This window comes from Prosopis cineraria, unplaced genomic scaffold (assembly GCF_029017545.1).
Source record: "Prosopis cineraria cultivar Desert tree isolate PC_DT_omini unplaced genomic scaffold, ASM2901754v1 PC7, whole genome shotgun sequence".
Taxonomy (NCBI): Eukaryota; Viridiplantae; Streptophyta; class Magnoliopsida; order Fabales; family Fabaceae; genus Prosopis; species Prosopis cineraria.
Window position 1 is genome coordinate 32179010 of NW_026555338.1, and position 24669 is coordinate 32203678.

Sequence of the window (24669 nt, forward strand, 5' to 3'; positions counted from 1 at the left end):
AAAATTATAATTGAGTAATAGACATTTACAACTTATAAAAAAAAATAACAACTTATAATAATAAGTTGTAAATGTCTATTGACTATTTGTGAATGCCCTTTATTAAATTATAAATGTACAAGATTTAAAATTTAAAAATATTTTATAAATTTTATAAGATTATTTAATAATAATTTTTTTATGTAAAATTTAGGTGTAATTTTTCAAAATAAAACAACCCATTTTTTTAGCTGAATAAAATCACCAATTCATTATTCAATCCGCTCTTGTTGACCCCAAAAAAGGAACGATCGAAAAGTCGGGACCAGTGTCCCTATTCTTCAAAACACTTAATTCTAGTAATTAATATATTGTCAAGAGTGGGAGTACACGTCACGCATGCGGAATCCATTGACAATCCACCATCCTGTCTGTTCAATCTGATCTCTTGCTGTGCGGCCATGGAAGCTCCAGAAATACCGTCACTGAGTGCAGCAGATTCCATTTTTGATGCTGTGATTATAGCTGTGATAGTGGTGATAGTTGTAGTGATAGTGAGAGCGGTGAGTTGGGTGTGGTTGAAGCCTAAACGACTTGAGAGATGCCTCAGACGACAGAACCTCAAGGGAAACTCCTACAGACTTGGGTCCGGCGACCTGAAGGACATGGTTCGCATGATTGAAGAAGCCAAATCTAAGCCTATCTCTTTAGATGATGATATTGTTCCTCGTATCATTCCTTTTCATCACCAAATGATTCAAAACTATGGTATGCCCCTTCATATGTTAACCCCAAATTCTCACTTTTATCCTGTTAAACAGTTTTTTTTTCCCCATCACTGATTTTCTGTTTAAAGTATTATTTTTATAGTGACGTGGTCTTTGCATGACGGATAAACCTTACTCTATGCCATATGCACATGCTCCGTATTGTTTAGTGCATTCATTAATAACAGTAATTCATATGTCGCCACTGAACTCATTGAGCCCATACTAATATGTTCTTTTGTTGGGTAAACGCAATACCGCATACTAGTATGTTTTAATGATATGGAGTTTGACCCTGAAAAATAATTCATGACCCTGTGCAGGTAAGAATTCCTTTATGTGGTTTGGTCCATATCCAGTGGTGACAGTTGCAAACCCAGAAGACATAAAGGAGGTTTTTAGCAACATTTCTGTATTTGAAAAGCCTACTGGTAATCCACTCACTAAATTTCTAGTCACCGGGCTATTAACATACAACGGTGAAAAATGGATGAAACACAGAAGAATTATCAACCCTGCCTTTCATTTGGAGAAGCTAAAGGTATATTTTCTTGCTTTTTATGCCTTAACTCTCTCAAGGATAATTTACCTTCTAATTATTAGTAATTATGTTTGTAAGAACTGAGATTCAAAGCTTAAGTTTGTGACAGCTAATGTTACCAGCATTCTATGAGAGTTGTAATGAAATGGTAAAGAGATGGTTGAGATTGGTGAGTGAAAACGAAAGGGGCTGTTGCGAGATAGATGTGTGGCCTTTCATTCAAAGCATGACTGGTGATGTTATTTCTCGAACTGCTTTTGGAAGCAGCTATGAAGAAGGACAACGAATATTCCAACTCCAATCTGAACAAGCTCTTCTTACCATCAAGGTCGCTCGTTCTGTTTATATCCCAGGCTGGAGGTAACTAATTTGAGAAAATTTATTTTTGAAGTCAAAGTCATACCTGGCTTACAGTCCTAGTAAATTATGAAAAATTAAAAATAAACAGTTATATACTCACTTGGATCGCATCGTGCTTTTATATACATATGTGTAGATTTGTACCAACTAAGTTGAACAGGAGACTGAAAGAAATTGAGAAAGAAATAAAAGCATTAGTGAGGGGAATCATTCAGAAAAGGGAGAAGGCCAGGGAAGCAGGAGAGGCCCCAAGTGATGATCTATTGGATATACTTTTGGAATCCAATTGCAGAGAAATCACAGACAATGGCAACAACAAGAACATGGGAATGAGTATTGAAGATGTTGTGAAGGAATGTAAATTGTTTTACTTAGCAGGACAAGAGACAACCTCTGTTCTCCTTAACTGGACAATTGTGTTACTCTGCAAGTATCCCAATTGGCAATCTCTAGCAAGAGAAGAAGTCTTCCAAGTATTTGGCACTCAAACACCTGAATATGATGACTTTAATCGCCTCAAACTAGTAAGACTCTATGAATATTTTTTTTTTAATTTTTGTTGATTCGGTGTCATTTAGAAGTATCATTAATATCTTTCTTCACACTTGATTATGCTAGAATTAATAATTGTGAATATATTTATGTGTATGCGATAGGTAAGTATGATACTGTACGAGGTTCTTAGGCTATACCCTCCAGCTCCTATATTGACTAGGGCAGTATCAAAGGATACAAGACTTGGAAATCTGAGTTTACCAGCCGGAACTCGAGTTGGGATTCCGATAATTCTGGTACAGCAGGATCCTCAATTATGGGGAGAAGATGCAATGGAGTTCAATCCACACAGATTCTCTGAAGGAATCTCTAAAGCAACCAAGAGCCAAGCTTCGTATGTTCCATTTTCTTGGGGTCCAAGGATATGCCCTGGCCAAAACTTCTCTTTGCTTGAAGCTAAAATGGCTCTGTCCTTAATTCTCCAAAACTTCTCTTTTGAGCTTTCTCCTTCCTATGCTCATGCTCCGGTCTCGGTTTTGACCCTTCTCCCTCAATATGGCACCCATATCATTTTACAGAAGCTCCAGAATGATTAGTTAAAAATTCATCATACTACACTCCTTGAGGAATTATATAGATGTGTGTGTCTGTGTGTGTGTGAGTCATGATAATATTCACGTATGTATACGTTCTGTAGTCATTGAATTGTAATCCTAATATTCAGATTATGCAATTTAATATGCTTTTATATGCAAGTTTTAAATCTTTTTATCCTAGAAAATCATATGTTTTTTATTCAAATTTACTAAGGATGGGAAGTTCTTGTGTTTGTTTGGTTCAGCGGAAAATTTTGATTAGGATTATGTATTAACAAAATGGTTGTGTTTAGTTTTGGTCTGATGAATTTGAACAATATATGATAGGACCTTCGGAAGAAGATCAACAACCTGATCAGACATTAAGGCATAGTAAGGGTGATTAAGAGTATGGTTTGATTTGGTTTTGATCAAAACATAAATTGAATTAAACCATTTGGTTTGCACAAAAAATGACACTTGATCAATTTTTTATTAAGGTCAGTTTGGTTCATATATAAATCAAGTTTTAATATTTTTTTGACTCTATTTTTTTCTTTAATATTCTAACATCAAGTCATATTCTCAACATTATTATTTATGAAAGGAAATGAATATCACATCGAAAATAAAAATATTCAAATTTTGTTGTTAATAAACATCATAGTATATGCATTATAAGTAACATTAACATGAGTTAAATTTCATTAAAAATTATCCATAAAAGAAAAATGTGTTTCACTAGCAAATTGTGAAGTATTTGACTCTTTTTAGTCAAGAATTGCAATACACCTCTTCTTAGTTTGGACTATCTTTTACTCTAAAAACAGTAGCAAAATTGAGAAAAGTAGAATTAGAGATTCTATTAAAGTATGTTGAATTTGGTCTGGACTTTAGTTGAGGTTAAAATTTAAAAATAATAAACACTAATTAATACTCTAATATTAATTGTAAAAAATATGCTTAAAAATATAAAAATGTATGGTTTAGGTTTGGTTAAGGTTTCAAAGGAAAAAAAACTGAAATTTGAACCAAGTCATTTGGTTTTTTTTAATTTATAAAACCAAACAAAACTTTACTGATGATTGATTTATTCAATTTTGATTAGATTGGTTTGGTTTGATCGGCCTACTCATCCTTGAGGCAAAGTTATCCTACGCCTCCTTGATATTTTCTTGCTTGCCAAATTCAAGCCAAACTCTATATGCTTGGTTTTGGCATAGTGAACAGGATTGGCTTCAAAGGGCTGCAATTCCTGTGTTATCAGCCCAAATAAAAGGAATTCCTTCAATTTTTACCTGTAATTCCTAGAGCAGACTGATAACCCATTTGTTTGTAGATCTTGAGACAACTTGTTATTCATCTATCGGTAACGCCTCTCCTGTAATCAGCACCATCAAAGACCAATAAAGTGAGAGATGTTGCTAGTCTAACATTATGTCTGTAGTTGATTGTCCGTTTGAGGTATCGCACAACTCCGTTGACATCCATTGTGTGTCAAGTGGGGCTTGCAGGAATTGACTAAGCTTATTGACTTAGTAAGTTATGCCAGGTCCTACTGTACAAATACATCGAAGAGCATCAATGACACAGCTTTATATCCTTTAGCATAGGACCCTCCCTTTAGTTTTAGACAGATGGAAGCTGGCAAGGGCTTGCTGCAACAATGGAGGTTTATTTTTTCTTTTGTTTTGTTTTGTTTTGTTTTTTTTGTTTTTTTGTTTTGGTGAGGAGATCATTGATCTTGAGGTGTTATGAAAGTCAAGTTCCAAGAAAGTATTACAAACCTTCAAGATCTTTTAGTGACAGAGAAGATGCCATATGGGAGATAAGGCCCTCAATTTCAGATTCTTAATCCCCTGTATCAAGCACTTGATTCCAAAATATCTTATGAATAAAATGATATATGGACAACATGATTGGATTAGTTTAAGCATTTGAGTCTTTTTAAACATTTAGATACCTGATACTATATAAATTAAACCATGCATAAATATTTAAAAGTCTGACAGACCTCTAAACCATACAATTAGATCATTTTTAGACAGGACATATAAAAAGAAAAGAAGGGAGGACGAGAAGAAGGGGCCGGCAAGGAATGTTTCAGAGGTAATCTGTACAAATTGGATAATCTACTTTTTTAAAAATTGAAATTTTTAGGTTTAATTTTTTTAAAAAATATCAAATTAGTCATAAAAATATATAAAATAAAACTCATGTCCATTTTTGTAATTATACATCTTAACTAATTTTTGAATCAAATCATTTAAATAAATTTTAATTTGTTCAATTGACTTTTAAAAAGAAGATATTCAAATATAAATTACGTTATAGTCATAGACATTTTTTTCAAGCACACATGTTATTTGAGAACTTTGACTCTCATTTTCTTCATTTTGCCACAGATTCTGTTGCAAATGTAAAAAATGTTGTCTTCATCAGAAGGTAGATGTGAAGTGGGTGTACGGCCATGGCTTTAGAATTTGACACAGGATGTTATTTCTCGAGCAGCATTTGGAAGCAGCTATGAAGAAGGCAGAAAAATATTTGAACTTCTCACAGAGCAAGTCGAACTTCTAAATAAAAATATACCAAGATGTTGTTGATATATCCTGTAAAAAATATGTTCCTAGTTGTGCCCATCCCTCTGTGGAGTTAAGATTGATATCTCAATAGCTAGACTAGGAAGCAATTTTAAGCCTGTGCCTGTGGATATCTGACTCATCCAATGGCCTTCCTTCTTATCATTACATTACTCAGCAACCTATATATAGGTACTGATTACATCAATTTACAGTGTTATATATGCTAAAGACAAGAGGAGGATGAGGAATGCAAGCTGTTCTATTTTGCAGGTCAATAAACCACTTCAGTTGTGCTTGTATGGACCATGATGCTGTTAAGTAGGCACACTGATTAGCAGGCTCGTGCAAGGGAAGAAGTACTGCAAGCCTTTGGCAACCAGAAACCAGATTTTGATGGACCAAGTCGCCTCAAGATTGTAAGTATCTTCTATATATAGTTCTATCCTAATTAAGGTTACAAGGTAATAAATGTTCATACTTTGCCGTTATAGGTGACGATGGTCTTGTACGAGGTTTTGAGATTATACCCACCAGTAGGATGGGTGGCCCGTTCTCTAAATAAGGAAGGACATGAAACTTGGCAATTTATCAATACCAGTGGGTGCACAGGTTCTCATACCAATACTGATTCTTCACCATGACAAAGAGATTTGGGGTGATGATGCCAATGAGTTCAAACCAGACAGATTTAATGAAGGAATCTCAATGGCAGGCAAAAGTGGTTCGATTGCATTTTACCCATTTGGAGGGGGTCCTCGAATCCGCATTGGGCTAAATTTTGCCTTGTTAGAGGTTAAGATGGCTCTGTCTTTGACTCTACAACGCTTTAGGTTTGAACTTTCCCCAGCATACTCTCATGCTCCGACCTATGTCTTTACTCTTCAGCCATAATAACATGGGGTTCATGTCATTTTACATAAATTATAATATAATTCTATTTATGGGATAAATTTAAATACTCACAAGTCCACTTGTTCATACTTAGAAAATGAACCATGAAATGTTTGATTTGCCTGCATTAGTTAGTTATTCTGTCTTTTCGAGCTGTATAGCTTCGAATTGTTCGGCCCCATTCAAGGCAGCAGGCAGAGTACCCTGTTTCGTACTTTTGTTGAATAGCCGTCCTCTCTGTTTTTCACTTTTTCTAGCCATTTGATCTCTTCATTTACCAATATTGTATAAAATAAAATAAGACAAACGATAAAAGTATTGTGCATGAAATCGTTTTCATGAAGAAGGGCTGTTTGGATGAGAGTGGTTGGCGTGACTCACTTGGAAGATATGTAAGGAAATACAAAACAACATTTTATATCTTTGACCAATCATTGAGTTGAGCTTTAATTGTAATTTATTCAAGTAATAATTTGGAAATAATTGCAAAATAAAGCATCACGATGGATGATGCTAGAGGCGACAATTGACATTGTAGCCAATCAAATTGAAGTTGGAGAAAATAAGTAGCTTTCGAATTTTCATTGCACCATTAGTTCAAGATCCTAAAATAAACTAATTAAGCTCCTTCGACAACCCAACTCCCCTCGCTACATGCCTCACATTCTTGAAATATATTCACATACATTTTATCATGATTTAATGCTCGAGTTTTTTAACACGACTTGGATTGCATTCTCTAGTTTAATATCCACTGCAAATAGTTTCACCAAAATCACAAGCATTTAAACACTGATATAGTAATGAATATTTCTAACTTGGGGAAAAATATTTCAAGTTAGTTATATAATTCCTTTCATTTATATATCATTTTAATTAAAACTAACTTTTCATTTGGAAAAACAAGGTGGATGCCTATTCATTTATTTAATTATTTTTTAAGGTCAGACTTTAATAATTAGCTTTAAAATGATAATCAGACTTTTGAGTTTGAACCTTTATAAGTTGAGCTCATTAGGACTTAATCCTAAAGAGCCTAGGGCCAGCCTATTTTTAATTTTTTAATGCATATTAAATAATTTAAAATTTAACAAATTATTAAAATTTATGGCGTGATTTTTTAGTGTAATTTTATGATCTAAATTTGATGTTTTTTGAAAAATAAAATTAACTAATTCAATGTAATTATATATATTTTAGTTCCTTATTTAAATTTGAATTATCAAATTTTAAAATAAATTTACTGTTTTTTCTATTTATCCTTTTAAAATATATAATTTGTTTTTTTGCCACAAACTATGATTTGTTATTTAAATATTATAATTTAAACATACTATATTTGCATTTGTTAATTCTGTATTTAAAAAATAAACAAATATAGGAATAACTTTATAAGTCCTTTTTTTTTTTTGATTTTTCACCCGATATCCTGAAGAGTGTGGGTATTTTGGATTCATTACCTACCCACCCCATTCCAGACTAATTTGGATCCCTGTGTAGGTTGGGTCCTCAATGTGGTGGTTTTGCAGGTACCACTGGCGAGACATATTTTGTGTGCTCAGCTGCTCGTCTGTATATCTTGAGATTCGAACATGAAATCTCAAGTTAAGCTGTCTAAATTCTTAACCATTTAGACAATTGGTATTATAAGTCCTCATAATAAGGTCTAGATGGCTGAAAAAAAAGACTAGATCTCTTTTTCTAAGAACTGGATTTTAAAAATGGGGCTTGTGGACCAGAGTCTTTATAGCCAATTAAGGCTGAGCCTTTTTCGGCCGAAAAGGTGGAACGAACGATAAACTGGGCTTTCAAGATCCAACTATATGGTTACCAAAAAAAAAATTGGCTAGTGGACATTTTGCTTTTTTTTTTTTCACTAAAAAAGGCGAAAAATTAGGAGGAGGTAAGTTCGAAGAACAAAAAATTTAATACAATCAATCATAATTTCTTTCTTTTTTCCCTTTGGATACAACAGAGAGCAAATTAATCATAATTTCAAATACTGAACAAACCATGCATCGAAAATCCAAACATGGTATTAATTAAGGTAAATATAAATATAAATGCCTTCCTTTTCTCTTCTCTTTTTCCTTAGACGAGTATATCAAATAGGAAAACCACCTCCCGCAGGCAGTATTTAAATGGTGGAATGTCTAGCTCATCTCTTTATCTGTCCAAGCGCCTATGTGAGTGGATAAGAATATTGTCCACTTTGCTAATCTATTCATACATATATAATAAAATCGGATAGTGTTGATTCTAAATTTTAATTGATTAGAACAAATATGCATCTTTACATGTCATCAAGAAAATCAAATGATGTCAAATATTACAGAGAACTCTTAGGAAAGAAACAATTATTTTTGTAATTAATTTTTTAAATAAAATTATGAGATAATGAAGATTTTAATTTCTGAATTTGTCTCAATTATTAATTTGATCTCAAGTTACTATATTTTTATCTATTTAATTTCTTAAGTTTCTTTCAATTACTGATTTTGTCTTTATTATTTAAATGGAAGATAATGTTGAGTTTGCTAACAAGGATAACAAAAAAATTGGGTTGGTAATGATATATAAATTAACGACAGGGAGTCTAATTATTTAAGAAAAATGAAAAAAAAAACAATGTATAAGAAAACTAGGAGAACTAATGGGGTTAGATCAAGTGAAAGGGGTTAGTTTTTATAACGTGATGAATCAATGTTTGAATCTCCCTCCGTTAGAATATATGTTCACATTTAATATTTAATCATATCTCAAACAAAGATTATCTTTAATAAAGTGATGTCTCTTAGACTTGAGCAATAGAAAACAAGAAAGATATAACAAGAAAATGAGGCAAAAGAAGAAGAATATAAAAAACAAAGATATTTTGTTTTCATTTTATCATATATACCTATTAAATTTTTAATATACTTTACATATTAAATTAATTGGAGGACTAATTTGTATGTCTCAAAACTTGAAAAACTAACATAATAATTTAAGAAAATATAAAGAATTAAATTAATAAAAATAAGTTAAAAAACTAAATTGATAAATGAGATACACTTGACCAATAAAATAACTTACAAAAAGAAAAAAAATAAGTATATATACATATTTTGTCACTCTCTAAAGAAGGCATTAACTCAAATTTAAAAGCCATTACCAAAATCAGAAAAATGTATAAGACAGACAATTGTCTATCTGTATATACATGCACAGCCTCGTGTCATTCATGCAGACAAGAAACGGTCGACTTAATTGCTTTATATTCAGGTTCTCTTTCTTCCTCCTCTCACCCACCCCTCTCATCAGTGCCTCTGAAAATCACTGACTCAAACCAGAATTTCCAGATCCAGTTCTCTGCAGAAAAAAATGGTGGTTATGACCAGATCAAGAGCCAGGGCCAAAGCAGCATCTCAGAAGGTTGATTTCATCAGCCAACTCCCTGTCGAGGTCTTGGCCTTCATAATTTCCAAGCTTCCGATTGACGAAGCTGTTAGAACGAGCGTGCTTTCAAAGAAATGGAAGGGAATATGGCGTCTCACTCCCCATCTCGATATTGATGGGAAACGAATGATCATGCCCTTAGCTCAAAGAGAAAACCCTGAAGAAGCCTATGATCGTGACTCACCACTTAGTATGGCCTTGAATCGAAATCTCATGCGGTATGGTCTGAAGATTTCTGTCCTCTTGATTCGTCACTCTGGTGATTTACGCAGCAGTAAATTCACCCACTTCCCGTATAGTCTTGTTTGCGAGGAAGTGGTGTCCTGGGTTAAATTGGTAAAGCTTAAAAACACGAAAAATTTAAGCCTAGAGTGTGAGTTATTTGACATCGGAACATTCGAGAATTCTCTTAACCAAGCTGGTGAGAGGAAATCAAAACCTAATTTTCCACAGGGGATTTTCTCAGGTTTCGATTCACTGCAGTTCATTTACTACACACTGAATAGTTCTGAGCCGTTTGAGGGATGTGAAAATCTCAAAACATTGATTCTGAAGAATGTTTATATAGAAGATGAAATCCTCAATGGAATTCTGGAGAACACTAATGGGCTGGAGAACTTTAGTCTGATTGAGTCTTTTGGGTTTAGGAAACTTCAAATCCATAATCCAAATTTGAAGGTCTTGCAACTGAATGCAGTGCAACTTGATGAAATAGTTGTTTTTGCCGAAAAGCTCGGGCTTTTACTCCTCGACACTGTAACTCGTCCCGGGAGTTTGAAAATTTATTCTCCAAACCTGAGGGTTATCCATTCTTACGACAAATCGATAATTGGATCAATTCTTGCAGCAGGGAGACATGTTCTCAAAGCTTCCGAATTTCTGGGTAATTACCGCCATTTTTGGGTAAGTTCTCTAGATAATTAGTGTTGTGATGTCTCCTGTTTATATATATATATAAGTATATATTGTGTCGTGGTGCTAATTGTTTCTTCATTTTCACTTTGTAGTATTCTAGGAGCGATGTTTTCAAGCATTTGTCAAAGCTCTCAATTGATTTGGATTTAAATGATACACAAGCTTGTCGTCTGGTTTCAACCTTCATGAGATTATGCACCTGTCTGGAAACTCTCGAGATCACTTTACCGGTATGTGACATTAACTTCGCTAGCTAGCTCTCAATTCTATTGTGTTGTATTCAATCATGAACAACGAACCTTTAAGTTTATATTTAATTTACCCGATATTGGAAGGAAAGGGAGGGATTTGGATCCTCTCCATGCCCTCTCCCTCAACACATCTCTCTATATCTAATCTCATATACCAATTTATAATTATTCATTTGGTTTAACGGTGTAAGGTTGTTAATTGTAAAATGAAAATAAATATAGTATTAATTTCATGGTTATCATTGATAAGAATTATGATCTTATTTTCATAAATATTCAAGTGGTGATAGTGAATAACTTATTTATTGTAATGCCATAATTAGCAATTTCACACCATTAAACCAAAACAATAATTAAATTATTGGCTGTGATTGGGTTGGGAGAGATGTATTGAGAGAGTATGGAGAGGATCCAAATGAACCTCGAGGCTGAAATTAAATTTCTACTTATCACGTTTAGCTAGTTTGGTGCCCAATGTGCCACTTAAATATTGAATATTAATTCATTGAATGCAAATTTCTATTGTAGTCCACTCTTTTTCGCTTTTACTATCTACTAATGTCTCTCTGCAATCACTATTTCATATGATGACTTATGTGAAAAGTCAATTTTGTTAGTGCCAGCATCCTATCTCTTTACAAGATTCAGTAAAAGATCATAGTCAAATCAAAATATAGATCGCCCCAGAAAGACTAGTACTGGTTCGATCCCTAAATTGATACTTCAAGGAGGGTATGTGTTGTGACTTGTGGGGGAGGTTAAAAGATAGAGAAATTGTTAGCATGGCAAGCTAGGCCAAACAATTTAGTTCAAGTAGAAATATAGTTATGCCCTTACTAATAGATTATAGATTGTTTTTGTTTCACAGATTCGCAATGAATTTATCAATAGAGGTTTTTACTGGGATCTTCGAGTTGCCTGTAACTGCATCCGTGACCACTTGAAGTTTGTGTACTTGAGGGGATACAAAGGTAATAAACAGGAATTTGAATTTCTCAAGCACATAATAACAAAAGGCAGGAAGTTGGTAAGAATTACCATTCTGTGCCGTCAACCTATAGATCAACAAAGATTATTCAGTCTTAAAAGTGCTTCCCCTGATCTCTCCATCATCCTCAAGGTTAGGATACACAGTGAAATGCAAGAGCTCTGGGAAACTCAACATAGGGCTCTAATTACTTATAATTAATAATTATTGTATGTGATGTGCTTGCAATCAGTATGATTGAAATTTCTGAGATTGTAATGCTCTAATTACTTATAACTAAGTTTCCAATCTGTTACCATTTTGAACACTTGGAAATGATTGAGTTCAATTTATGTTATATACATGCAATGATTCTTTACAGCAATTAACTTTGTTTGTTCTTGAAAGCTCGATTAGTCATGTTGCGAAGTAATTTATGCATGTCCTCAGCACAATGCGTGTTGTTAATCATGAGGAAGGCTGCGTTTAGCAAGAATTATTACTCGTGCTTTGTGAGTTGAAATGATTATATGTTATTAATGCATGTATGGTTGTTGGTTGGTTAGATATATTTGCAGCATCTTTGATTTGTTAAATTTTTAAAATTAGAAGAAAGAAATGCTATGCTATTGTCTTGTATTATTACAAATATTACATCGTATTGTTTTGTTGGACACGACCGTAACCTTGTTAGCAATGTTCTTACAATGTTTTTGGAATATCAATTGACACATTCTAGGCCTTTCTCAGTACATATATGTGAGAAGAAGAAATTAGAAAAGTCGCATTTTTAGTGGGGCATGTATAATGACATTTAAGTCTCTTGTAAAGAAATTATTACACTTTTGCTCTTGTTTCTAGCACATAATTTCTTCTTGATATTGATAACTATGACATGTTAATAATTTTTTTAAGTAGAGATCAAAGTGGTAATAATTCCGCCGCAAGAGATCTAAATATCATTCTTCCTTTGTGGCTTATTATTACGGTTGCCATGCATCTTTACGTGTCCAAATAAACTTCTTTTAAACGAAACTTCGTGATCAATTAATTAGCCTATTATGTATTATTCAACAATGCTGATTGTCCCAAGGTTTTATCGTCATTTCGCACATTCAAAAAATTTAGGGGAGGTTGTTTAAGAATAAAAAAATAAGTGATTTTCAGTACATATTTTATAAAAAGCTGGCATTATTTTTTGTTTGATTACAATAATAAAAAATTATTATTATTTAGTTATTTTTAAATTTTATGATATCTTTCTTAATTTTTATTTTATACAAATGATTTATTATTATATTATTTTAAATTTTTATAATATCTTTACATATTTTGCCTCTTTAAATACTCTCTTTCATCTATCACATTAGATTATTTTTAAAAGCTTTTTAAAATAGCTTCTTAAAATAATTAAAAATATGTTTTTTTTTGACATTCTGATTATTTTTAAAAGTTTAAATAAATATAATAAAAACTTAAAATAATTTTTTTTAAAAAATAAATTTTTATGAAAAAAGCTAAAAACAAGTGGACTCTTATTAATCATTATCTTTTATTTTTTAAAATTTGTTTATTAGGAACCCAGCTGTATATCTATCGTTTTCATTCAAATTGTATGACAACTAACTAGCTAAGGTGTTCAGGCGGCCCAAAAAAATAAAGTCAAAGGTTACATGATCACTCATGCTAATTTTTTTGCTATTTAAAAAAATTACAAGTAATGGGTAACGGCGAAGATTGGTAAGTGAAGGCGAATGGGGTTGTTGGGAGATACATGTCAGGTCATGTCATTTCTAGAACTAGTCCTTAAAAAAAAAAAAAAAAAAAAAAAAAAAACTAAGCGATGGCAATAGGCTAATCAACATAGATGAGTAGCCCTAGCTTGTGTAGCATTAAGGTTCTTGCATATATATGTCCATTTTAAGAATGCATTATTTCCGCAACGTGTAGGAGCAGCGAGGGAGTCAGGATTTTGTGTTAGGGGTGCACATTAATTTTAAAAATTTAATTTTTTTTTGAATAATCATACATTTTATAATTGTCCCCTACTTATTATCAAATGTTATTAAAAATATTTCCTTTCATATAAGTCACTAATTTATGATATTATTTATATATAAAAATATATAATAATTAACTAGAGATTTAAAAAAAATTAAATAACTAAGAATATTCTTTTCTAAAAATTATATTAGAGTTTTGAATTTAGTGAATTCATAACTGAGCTTAAGTTAAAATATTCACAAAAAAAAAGGATCCAGATTTTAAGAAGTTTAAAATTTTATAGCTAGAAAAGGTAAAATAATAAAATATTAACTTTTCTTTTATAATTTCCTCAAAATTGAGGGGTGCATATGCCCCTCTTAAATGTATGTAGCTCCGCCACTGTACAGGAAAAATATCAACCATGAATGATAAAGTTCATGTATGTTCCAACAGTTTATCCATATCGTGTGTGGGAGAGGGATAGAATATCCATTTCTTGCCCTTCCATTTCTTGCGATAGTTTATGAATTTTAAAACCGATTAACGAAATAAATTAGCGCAATTATGGTTGATATGATCATGATGTAGATGATATCCATATATACGTAGACTCTGAGGAAGGACTGGATTAATTTAAAATTGAGATTCCTTTTCGATTATTCGACGAGAAGGAAAACTCCAAAATTCACATATTATATTCGCACGTTTTCACTAAGCACAACAGTTGACCTTCTCATATACAAACACAGTAGAGTGATTTCAATTGACAAGGACTTTCAATATAAACTTCTAAAACTCAAAAAGGACTCTTCGACTCACCAGTTTTCTTTGTCGCGAGATCGATCTCTATATATAGATTTACCAAGTTCAGGTAGACACATTAATACATCAAGCTAGCAGGACAGAGAGAGAGAGAGAGACAGAGAGAGATCAGCAGGAAGATATGTTTGAAGCGTCAGCGTCAGCAATAATGGTGGCCACATTATTGATCACCGTAACGGTAACAGTGATTAGATGGGGATGGAAGATGGTAAAGTGGGTGTGGCTGAACCCTAGGAGGCTGGATAGAGAGCTCAGAAAGCAAGGCCTTAAAGCCAATCCTTATAGATTATGGATCGGTGACTTGCAGGAAATGGTTAAGATGCAACAAGAAGTCACATCCACACCCATGGCTTCTCATTCCCACGATCTACCTCCCTATGTCGCCTCTTTTGTCCACAACTTGGTCGACAAATACGGTCTGCTTCCTCTCTCTCTCTCTCTCCACAAACACACACAAATGGCTGATTAGAAAACCAGTCAAAATAACTGACGTTGGTAAACCTAGGAATAAAAAATGGCTGAATATTTATTTTGGCTTGCTTCAAGAATTATAACTTAGTAAATAACAATTAACTGAGTGCAGGTAAGAATTCATATATGTGGTTTGGAACGAGGCCGAGGGTGATCCTGATGGATGCAGAGCAAGTAAAGGAGGTGCTTAACAGAAGCTATGACTTCCCCAAGCCTGAAGCAATTCCTATTGCTAAGTATATAGCCACAGGTGTTGCAAACTATGAGGATCACAAGTGGGCTAAGCATAGAAAGATCATCAATCCTGCATTCCATTTGGAGCAGTTGAAGGTTCCTTCTTTTCTTCTGATTGAAATTAATTACTCCACCCCTTTTCAAATAATTCTTGTTCAATTAAGTTTATGCATACAGATTTTGTTTTTAAAAATATTTAATGGCTTAAGCGGTTATAATAAAATTTAATTATATTCGACTAAAATATACCCTTAATATTTAAATTTCGATCACCTACCATTATTTTAATTAATAGAGTAAAACAGAACCAAAAAAATTAACTCTTTATTGAAATTTTCAGACAACAATTATTTTGAAACTTAATAAAAGTTAGACTTCAAGTCAGAATTACTTCAGACATACGAAATTAAACAGGTATTGATGATTTATACATTATATTATGTCAAGGGAGAACCACTGATCAAGAATATCCACAGAATTCCTTTTTCTTTTTTCTTTTTTGAATTCTTCATTTTGCCACAGGCCCTGATCCCAAGCTTTTCCCAAAGCTGCAATGACATGATAAGGAAATGGGAAAAAATGTTGTGTTCTTCATCAGATGGAACATGTGAAATGGATGTACGGCCCTGGTTAAAGAATTTCACGGAGGATGCTATTTCTCGAACAGCATTTGGAAGTAGCTATGAAGAAGGTAGAAAAATCTTCGAACTTCTCTCGGAGCAAGGTGATCTGTTAATGAAGAATGTAATCATATATCACAGCCCATTGTGGAGGTAAGATTACTATATATCTAACTCCGCTTGGAAGAACTTAATTTTTAGGTTGTTCTTGATAACCACTGTTTCACCCACTCACTTTCCATCGTATTTAAAGGACCTATTACGGGCCATGGATACTGATATGAACGTAACACACCATAATGCAATACAAATAGATATTTTCATGTATAGTTTTAAAAGTAGCTAACTTTCTAGCAGACTTGATATCTGAACTGAACGATTAAGCTCCAAAGTTGAATATCATATATGCAAATATAGTAGTGAGATGAAATCAATTTGCAGTGTGATACACGCTAAGGACAAAAGGAGGATGAAGGAAATTGATAGAATGGTGAAATCTTCTCTGATGGGTATCATCGAGAAGAAGGAGAAAGCAATAAAGGCAGGTGAAGACCCCAAGAGTGACCTTCTAGGCCTACTTTTAGAGTCCAATCGCAAGAACGTTCTAGAACAAGGAAACAAGAACAGCGTTGGGTTGAGCATGAAAGATGTGATTGAGGAATGCAAGCTGTTCTATTTCGCCGGCCAAGAAACCTCTTCGTCTATGCTTGCTTGGACGATGATGCTCTTGGGTAGGTACCCTGACTGGCAAGTACGTGCAAGGGAAGAAGTCCTACGAGTCTTTGGCAACCAAAATCCAGACCATGATGGGTTAAGTCGCCTTAAGATTGTGAGTAATTAGTATACGAGGCACATGTACATCGAATAACCCTCTTTGAATCATATGGAACTAACTAATATATCCAGCTGAACTGTGTGCTGAGGCTTAATTATATACGCACTTTGTTTCTGCAGTTGACCATGATCTTGTACGAGGTTTTGAGGTTATACCCTCCGGTAGGATGGTTGACACGATCTCCTAAAGAGGACATGAAACTTGGGAATTTGTTTGTACCAGCTGGAGTAGAACTTCTGCTGCCAATACTTATGCTTCACCATGAGAAAGAAATTTGGGGGGATGATGCTAGTGAGTTCAAACCAGAGAGATTCTGTGAAGGAATCTCAAAGGCAGGGAAAGGTGTTTCCGCAGCATTTTTCCCATTTGGATGGGGTCCTCGAATCTGCATTGGACTAAACTTTGCTTTGTTAGAGGTCAAGATGGTTCTGTCACTCATTCTACAACGCTTCTGGTTTGAGCTTTCCCCAGCATATTCTCATGCCCCTGTCTTCAATATTACTATTCAGCCTCGACATGGCGTTCATATCATTCTACGTAAATTATAGGAATTCAGAATTTGCATGGTGCTTAGATTATTAAGCTAGTTCGAGTTATTTATGATGATAATAAATTTGTTTCATGTTAGTCTCCTTGGCGAGTGATGCAAAACTAGAAAAGAATGACATGGATATGGAATTTATATTTATATGGTACTAATTTGTGATTTGATTTATCTCATAACTGCAATCATTTTTTGGCCACACTGGGGGGTTTATATGATCATTTCCTACAAGAGAGGATAAGCATTTGAGGGCCCACTAAGCCTGTGCAGCTTTTAGCCTAATAAATGAATGATGGAAGAGTTATTAATTGCTATAGAAAACATAAAATTAATATCCTTGATCTTTTATCAAATTAAAAGAAAATCCATGATTATATATGTCAAAAGCTGAAGTTCGTTAGTTTATGTGGTTAAGCGGTAGAAGCAAAAAGTGGCGTTTTTGAAGAATAAGTTTCCTGTAATCTTTCACCATCTTAAGCTCCAAAACATTGTGTTACACACAAGGACTGCAAATAAAAGATACATTTTTTATCCGTATCTATAAAATTGGGCTAGTTATTGAATCGAATAAGACAATAATTCAAAAATAATGGTTAGATTGTAATTAGATTGTGGTCAATTTGTGGTTGAACTAGTTATGATTAATTTAATGTGACTCTGATTTTATATGTTAAATATAATGTTAAAAGTAATATTTATATTATTTTTTAAAAAAATAAATTTATTCATTGAAACAAGTATAAAATCACACGCTTTCATTCATTTACCCTTGTAACATTTCTTCATGGTGGCTGCTAAAATTTGACTATAAGCCCACAGTTAAAATTTGGGAGAATGATAGTTAGATGTTAAAAGATTAAATTAATGATAGTTAGATTCTCAACAAAATTTTTTTAAAATTAAATTATAAATATCAATTCAAACAATTGAAAACAAAAATTCATGTTACAATTTAAAAGTTACATTTAATATTTAAATACTTATTTACAATTAAAACTCTTAAATGTATAATTATCCAGATCCATATTTTCAATTTATTTTTTAACAAATTTTGTCAGGACTTAACTGTTATTAATTTAATATTTTAGGATCTAACTAAAGAATAAAGGCGTGTGATTTTATCTAAATTTAAAATACATGCCATATTATACCGATAACATCATCTTATTTTATCTAAATTTAAATTAAAATATTTTATTAAATAATGGGGTATGTAACTAAATGCATCATCATTTTTTATTAAATACACATTTTTTCTTTTTGATATTCCAAAGAAATCATGTGTATTTAACAAAAGTAATAGACTCGTAGCGTGCTTAGAGCGATGTTGGCCACTTAAAAAAACACTCTTCATCATGTGAAATGCCTATGCGTTGCACCATGAATCGTGGTTTCTAGGGATGATGTTAATGCACTTGTTTTGTAAACATTAACACCATTTTATTTTATCCATATCTATATTAAAATATTTTTATTAAATAATGGGGGTATTTATTGTAACTAAAGGCATATTTATTTTTTATTAAATGAACCATTTTTCCTTTTCAATATATCAAATAAATCATTACATCTAACCAAAAAAAAAAAAAGGTAACGGACCCGGATCGTGGTTGGAATGATAAACCACTTTGAAAAACATGTTTCATCATGTGAAATGTTTATGCATTACACCATGAAAAATGTGATTTCTAAGGATGATGTTATGTGCACTTGTTTCGTAAACATTAACACCATTTTATTTTATTTATATCTAAGTGAAAATATTTTTATTAAACATTGGAGGTATGTAACTAGAGGCATAATTATTTTTTATTAAATAAATTTAAACATTTTTTTTTTCTTTTCAATGTATCAGAGAAATCATTGCATTTAACAAAAGTATCAGACTTGAAGCATGCTTGGAATGATATGCCACTTTGAAAAACACGCTTCATCATATGAAATGCTTATGCGTTACACCATGAAAAATGTAAATGGTATTTTTATTACATGATATCTAGGGGATGATGTTATCTGCACTTGTTTCATTTTGTAGGCGTTAACACCATTTTATTTTATCTATATCTAAATTAAAATATTTTTATTAAACAATGGGGGTATGTAACTAAAGGCATAATTATTTTTTGTTAAATAAAACATTTTTTATTTTCCATATATAAGAGAAATCATTGGATTCAACAAAAGTAACAGACTTGTAGTGTACTCAAGTACACTATGAAATGCTTATGCGTTACACTATGACAAATGTGATATCTGGCGATGATGTTATGTAGTGCCATTTTATTTTAACTAAAATCTAAATTAAAATATTTTTATTAAATAATAGGGTATGCAACTAAAGGCATAATTACTTTTTATTAAATAACACATTTTTTCTTTTCAATGTATCCGAGAAATCATTGCATTTAATAATAGTAATAGACTTGAAATGTGCTTGGAATAATGGGCCATTTTAAAACATACATTCCAGCATTACACCACAAAATGATTTCTAGGGATGATGTTATGCGCAGTTGTTTTGTCAACATTAACACCATTTTATTTTATCTAAATATAAATTAAAATATTTTTAGTAAACAATGGGGGGTTTATGTATAGTAACTAAAGCTAAGGCATAATTATTTTTATTGAGTAAAACAATTTTCCTTTTCAATATATCAGAGAACTCATTGCATTTAACAAAAGTAACAGACTTATAGTGTGTTTGGAATGATGTGTCACTTTGAAAAATACATTTAATCATGTGAAATGCTTATGGGTTACACCACAGAAAACGTGATTTATAAGGACAATTTTATGTGCACTTGTTTTGTAACATTAATACCATTATATTTTATTTTTTAAAATCTAAATTAAAATATTGTTATTAAAAAATGGAGGTATGTGATTAAAGGCATATATCATTATTTTTTATTAAATTAATCATTTTTCCTTTCCAACATACCAGAGAAATAATCATTGTATTTAACAAAGGTAATAGAGTTGAAGCGTGTTTGGAATGATTGGCCACTTTGAAAGACACGCTTCATCATATGAAATGCTTATGCATTACACCACAAAAAAAATATGATTTTATGGGATGATGTTACGTCCACTTGTTTTGTACTCCCTCTTTTTGAAAAAAATGTAAGGTAATCTCACTTATTAATAAAATAATTATTTATTTTTAAATCAATTCTATTTTTTTATTTTTATTTTTATTAAACACCTTACAATAAATATAAATTTATTTATTAATATGATATTTTTAAAAAAAGATAATGATTACATGTTATAAGATTAAAAATGCTTTATATTTTTAAATATCCAACTCTTCAAAAAATATTGTACATTTTTAAATGGAGGGAGTAAACATTAACACTATTATATTTTATTTTATCTAAATCTAAATTAAAATATTTTTATTAAACAATGGGGGTATGTAACTAAAGGCATAATTATGTTTTTAATTAAATTAAACATTTTCTTTTTCAACACATTAGAGAAATCATTGTATTTAACAAAAAGTAACATAAACTTGAAACATTCCTGGAATGATAGGCCATTTTGAAAAAACACGCTTCAACATGTGAAATGCTTTTTGCTCAAAAAAAAAAAAAAACATGTGAAATGCTTATGTATTACACCATGAAAAACACGATTTATAGAGATGATCGGTTATGTGACTTCTTTCATAAACATCAATACCATTTTATTTCATCTAAATCCAAATTAAAATTAAATATTTTTATTAAACAATGGGGGTATGCAACTAAAGGCATATATAATTATTTTTTATTGAATAAAATATTTTTCCTTTCCAACACACACACATATTGGAGAAATCATTACATTTAACAAAGGTAACAACAGACTTAAAGCTTGCTTGGAATGATGAGCCACTTTAAAAAACACACCATCATTTAAAAAGCTTATGCGTTATACCACCAAAAATGTGATTTCTAGAGTCGCCTCAAAAAGTTACATACACTGATATCCCAACAACATCAACTCCATTTTATTTTATCTGGATCTGTATTTTTTGCAATAATTATTTTTTGAGTTTTTAGCACTGATGATCTTGTCTCAAGCGAAAAAAAGTGGAAAAATTAGTAAGAGGAAGGTTGAAATGAAAAATAAATATTTTTATGTAAAATTTAAAAAGAAATAAATACTTTGGAGCTAAAATTTTTAATATAATTATTCAGAATCTAGTACAAATCACAAGACCAGTGTTGGATATATGAATATTCATTTTACTGACCCAGTTAAAATAAAATTAGAGAGTCTTGGTTAATAATTCCTGAATTTTAATTAATTAGAATGAATGCGCACACAGGTCCATAAAATAAGATATATATATATATATATATATAATATTGCAGGGAAAATTTTAGGGAAGAATTTTTTTTTTAAAATGAACTTTGCTATTAGAGGAGGAAAATATAATATATGGTTTGAATAAAAACATTTGCTGATCACTCTTAAGGGAAAATCATTAACTCAAATTTTAAACGAATTACCAAAACAAGTAATTAATGGTATTAAGACAGACAATTTACTATCTGTCAACACTCAACCCTCGTGCATTCATGAAGAAAGATAACGGACAAATTAATTGCTTTATATATTCAACTCTCCTTTCTTCTTACTTTCACACACTATATTCTCTCAAAGCTATCCCTTCACTTCAAACCTTTCACTACTCCTAAAAAATGATTATGACCAGATCAAGAACCAAGGCCAAGCTGGCTTCTTCTGATGAAGGGCCAGATCTGATAAGCCAACTCCCAGATGAAATCTTGTGCCTCATCATTTCTCTTCTTTCAATCGACGAAACTGTAAGGACGAGTGTTCTTTCAAATAGATGGAGAGAATTATGGCGGTTCATCACTAGCCATCTTGAGTTTGACGGTAGAAGCATGATCATGCCCTTGGCTCAGACAAAACCCTGGAGAAAAACTCAATCCCTATTTGCTACTTAGTTTTTCCTTGACTAGAATAATCGCTCTCTATGGTCTCATCATCTCTTCCATTTTTCTTCGTCACTCTAATCCCCTTCATAGCTGTCGATTCATCCATTTTCCATATAGTATCTTCTGTGACGAAGTCGTGACCTGGCTCAGATTTATAAAGAGAAAGAATGTGAGAAATCTTAGCCTAGAGCGTGAGTTTTATGACATTGAAACAACCCAAAATTGTCTTGACCATTTAGAAGAATGTGAGAGATTGTCAAAACCTAATTTACCGACTGGGATTTTTTTCAGGACTGTGTTCACTCCAGCTCATTTACTACGCACTGCCTACTTCAAAACCATTTGAAGGATGCGAGAATCTGAAAACCTTGATCCTGATAAATGTGAATGTCGATGATAAAAACCTAGATAGAATTTTTAAGAACTGTAAGGGGTTGGAGAATATGTGCCTCGATGAGTGTACTACTGGGTTTTCAAAACTTGAAATCCATTATCCCAATTTGAGTGTTTTGCAATTGCATGCGATGAAACTTGATGGATTAATTGTTTTTGCTGAGAGGCTTGAGGTTTTACTCCTTGATACTATCATTTCTCCGTGGAGTATGGATATTTATTCCCTGAGCCTCAGGGTTATCCATTGTTACAACCACTCGATATTGGGATCAATGCTTTCTTTAATTGAAGAGAGAAACGTTCTCAAGGCTTTCGATCTTCTTGGTTACTTCCGTTATTATTGGGTAAGTTCAATAATTAATAGTGCTAAATAAATGATGTCTCTCTCTGTTTTAATTGTTTATATTATATGATGGTGCCAATTAACTGTGTAATCTTCATTTTCACTTTGTAAGATCGTAGGAGCAATATTTTGCTGACTCTGTCAAAACTTTCAATTGACATTGACCTGAATGATGCAAAAGACTGTGTTTTATTTGTGTCCTTCATGAGATCATGCACTCGTCTAGAAACTCTTGAAATCACTTTACCGGTATTTGACATCAAGTTTTCTCTCGAGTTCATTGCACATTCATTTGAAAGCAAAGTTGTATATATTATAGTTCACTTTATTTGCTGGTTTACAGGCTGTTCCTAATGAAGAATTGATCGGTAATGTCCCACCTTTTCAATTTTTTTTCTCTTTTAATTTTTAGAAAAATTACTTTTAAGGATTACTCAAACAATTTATTTGTCGATAAGGATATATAACAAGTCTTATTCAAGAAAAAAAAAATCTATTTTCAATTTTCACAATAGTCCATTTCGTTTTTATCCTTGTTTGTATATAAGTTTCTTGAATGGTCCTTAAATGTGAATTTTCCTTCTTCTTTTTTTGAATTGTTAGCTTCTATATAAAATAATGGACATTTTCATATCTTAAATTCCTGAAATGATAGATTTTGTATTTTTTTAAGATTTTTCAAAGATAAAAGTGTGTAGTTCTGATATTTTCTTTAAGAATAAAAAAATACAAAACTCTAATGTTTTGGGACTTTAAAATATCAAAATATTTCTTATTTTATATAAAAATTAATGATTAAAAAAAACAAAATTGAAAAGACAGTATTACAAATGACCCATTAGGGGGGGGGGGGATCGGAGTACATAAGAGGTCCATTATATAGCTCCAATTTAATCTACAAATCAAATGGGGAGTACCATGGCGGATTGATGAAATATAGCTAATGTGTAGAATTTCATAAAAGTACTCAATACAATAACTTGGACAGATTTTCAGGGTTTGTGATAAATGCTACGCACACACACTGATATCTATGTATATTTTGTTATTTCTGTGTTTCGCTGCATTAAGAGTGGCTTTTAGGTGGCGTTATATGGACAATTGTTCAATTAATGTTATAAATTAAATAAAAGCATCTAGTCATTTCCTCAATAGTTACTTTATGAGTTTTAAGGCTGCTCGTCTTGGGAAACCAAAAAAGGTGAAATATTTAGCAAGAGGAAGCTTCAAATAAAAACAATATTTTTGGTGCACGATTCAAAAAGGAAATAAATTAACTTTTTAAAATATTACCCCTAATACTTCGAATAAGTTGATTCCATTTCTTCTTTTTCATTGATTTTTGGACAGTTTTTCTTCAGTATTATTTAATTTTCTGAAATTTTTTTTAAGTCTACATACAAGTCCTCATTGCCTTCAAGTGCATGATCATGGCCTTTACTTTAGTTCTTTGACTAATGAAACTAAACACCGATCGCTCGATTTTAACCGTTGGTCTTAAACTTAAAAAATAAGATCAAAATACATTTTCAAGATTTTTTTAAAGGATTTTATAAATTAAAAATGATAGAAATATAACAATACAGGCCTTTTATTTATTTTAAGAAAATATCTGTAACAATATACTCAAATATACATATGATCTCTTTGTATAAAATGCCTTAAATTCAAAAGATTAATAAACATTTAATGTATATTCTAT

General features: G+C 31.9%; 4 protein-coding genes and 1 pseudogene across 5 annotated transcripts; all 5 read left to right on the top strand.

Moving 5' to 3' along the window:
• Nucleotides 1-362: 362 nt before the first annotated feature.
• On the top strand, nucleotides 363-2923 carry LOC129315713 (cytochrome P450 72A15-like). Of its 2 annotated transcripts, XM_054959680.1 has the most exons (5): nucleotides 363-747; nucleotides 1070-1287; nucleotides 1397-1647; nucleotides 1784-2171; nucleotides 2304-2923. In XM_054959680.1, exons 1-5 carry the CDS (start codon nucleotides 441-443, stop codon nucleotides 2736-2738), a joined length of 1599 nt encoding a protein of 532 aa, XP_054815655.1. In that variant the 5' UTR covers nucleotides 363-440; the 3' UTR covers nucleotides 2739-2923. The 2 variants fall into 2 exon arrangements, with proteins under 2 accessions (XP_054815655.1, XP_054815656.1); XM_054959681.1 differs by lacking the exon at nucleotides 363-747 and having other exon boundaries at nucleotides 1183-1287; nucleotides 1387-1647.
• Nucleotides 2924-4354: 1431 nt separating this feature from the next.
• Nucleotides 4355-6267, top strand: LOC129316736 (11-oxo-beta-amyrin 30-oxidase-like; annotated as a pseudogene).
• Nucleotides 6268-9556: 3289 nt separating this feature from the next.
• Nucleotides 9557-11986, top strand: LOC129316737 (F-box protein At1g80960-like). Its single transcript, XM_054961124.1, has 3 exons — nucleotides 9557-10534; nucleotides 10639-10776; nucleotides 11666-11986. Exons 1-3 carry the CDS (start codon nucleotides 9557-9559, stop codon nucleotides 11984-11986), a joined length of 1437 nt encoding a protein of 478 aa, XP_054817099.1.
• Nucleotides 11987-14631: 2645 nt separating this feature from the next.
• Nucleotides 14632-17420, top strand: LOC129316019 (11-oxo-beta-amyrin 30-oxidase-like). The gene is made up of 5 exons (XM_054960248.1): nucleotides 14632-14988; nucleotides 15156-15373; nucleotides 15800-16050; nucleotides 16339-16726; nucleotides 16852-17420. Exons 1-5 carry the CDS (start codon nucleotides 14694-14696, stop codon nucleotides 17278-17280), a joined length of 1581 nt encoding a protein of 526 aa, XP_054816223.1. The 5' UTR covers nucleotides 14632-14693; the 3' UTR covers nucleotides 17281-17420.
• A 4556-nt stretch (nucleotides 17421-21976) lies between these two features.
• Nucleotides 21977-23125, top strand: LOC129316738 (putative F-box/LRR-repeat protein At5g02930). Its single transcript, XM_054961125.1, has 3 exons — nucleotides 21977-22169; nucleotides 22523-22968; nucleotides 23087-23125. The coding sequence occupies exons 1-3, from the start codon at nucleotides 21977-21979 to the stop codon at nucleotides 23123-23125; spliced, it is 678 nt and encodes a 225-aa protein (XP_054817100.1).
• The last annotated feature ends 1544 nt before the right edge of the window (nucleotides 23126-24669 follow it).

Coding starts and splice junctions, on each gene's coding strand:
- LOC129315713 (XM_054959680.1), top strand. CDS start 441: ATGGAAGCTCCAGAAATACCGTCACTGAGTGCAGCAGATTCCATTTTT. Junction 748..1,069: donor CCAAATGATTCAAAACTATG/GTATGCCCCTTC, acceptor GACCCTGTGCAG/GTAAGAATTCCTTTATGTGG. Junction 1,288..1,396: donor TTCATTTGGAGAAGCTAAAG/GTATATTTTCTT, acceptor AGTTTGTGACAG/CTAATGTTACCAGCATTCTA.
- LOC129316737 (XM_054961124.1), top strand. CDS start 9,557: ATGGTGGTTATGACCAGATCAAGAGCCAGGGCCAAAGCAGCATCTCAG. Junction 10,535..10,638: donor GTAATTACCGCCATTTTTGG/GTAAGTTCTCTA, acceptor TTCACTTTGTAG/TATTCTAGGAGCGATGTTTT. Junction 10,777..11,665: donor CTCTCGAGATCACTTTACCG/GTATGTGACATT, acceptor TTTGTTTCACAG/ATTCGCAATGAATTTATCAA.
- LOC129316738 (XM_054961125.1), top strand. CDS start 21,977: ATGACCAGATCAAGAACCAAGGCCAAGCTGGCTTCTTCTGATGAAGGG. Junction 22,170..22,522: donor TAGCCATCTTGAGTTTGACG/GTAGAAGCATGA, acceptor GATTTTTTTCAG/GACTGTGTTCACTCCAGCTC. Junction 22,969..23,086: donor GTTACTTCCGTTATTATTGG/GTAAGTTCAATA, acceptor GTAAGATCGTAG/GAGCAATATTTTGCTGACTC.
- LOC129316019 (XM_054960248.1), top strand. CDS start 14,694: ATGTTTGAAGCGTCAGCGTCAGCAATAATGGTGGCCACATTATTGATC. Junction 14,989..15,155: donor CAACTTGGTCGACAAATACG/GTCTGCTTCCTC, acceptor AACTGAGTGCAG/GTAAGAATTCATATATGTGG. Junction 16,051..16,338: donor TATCACAGCCCATTGTGGAG/GTAAGATTACTA, acceptor ATCAATTTGCAG/TGTGATACACGCTAAGGACA.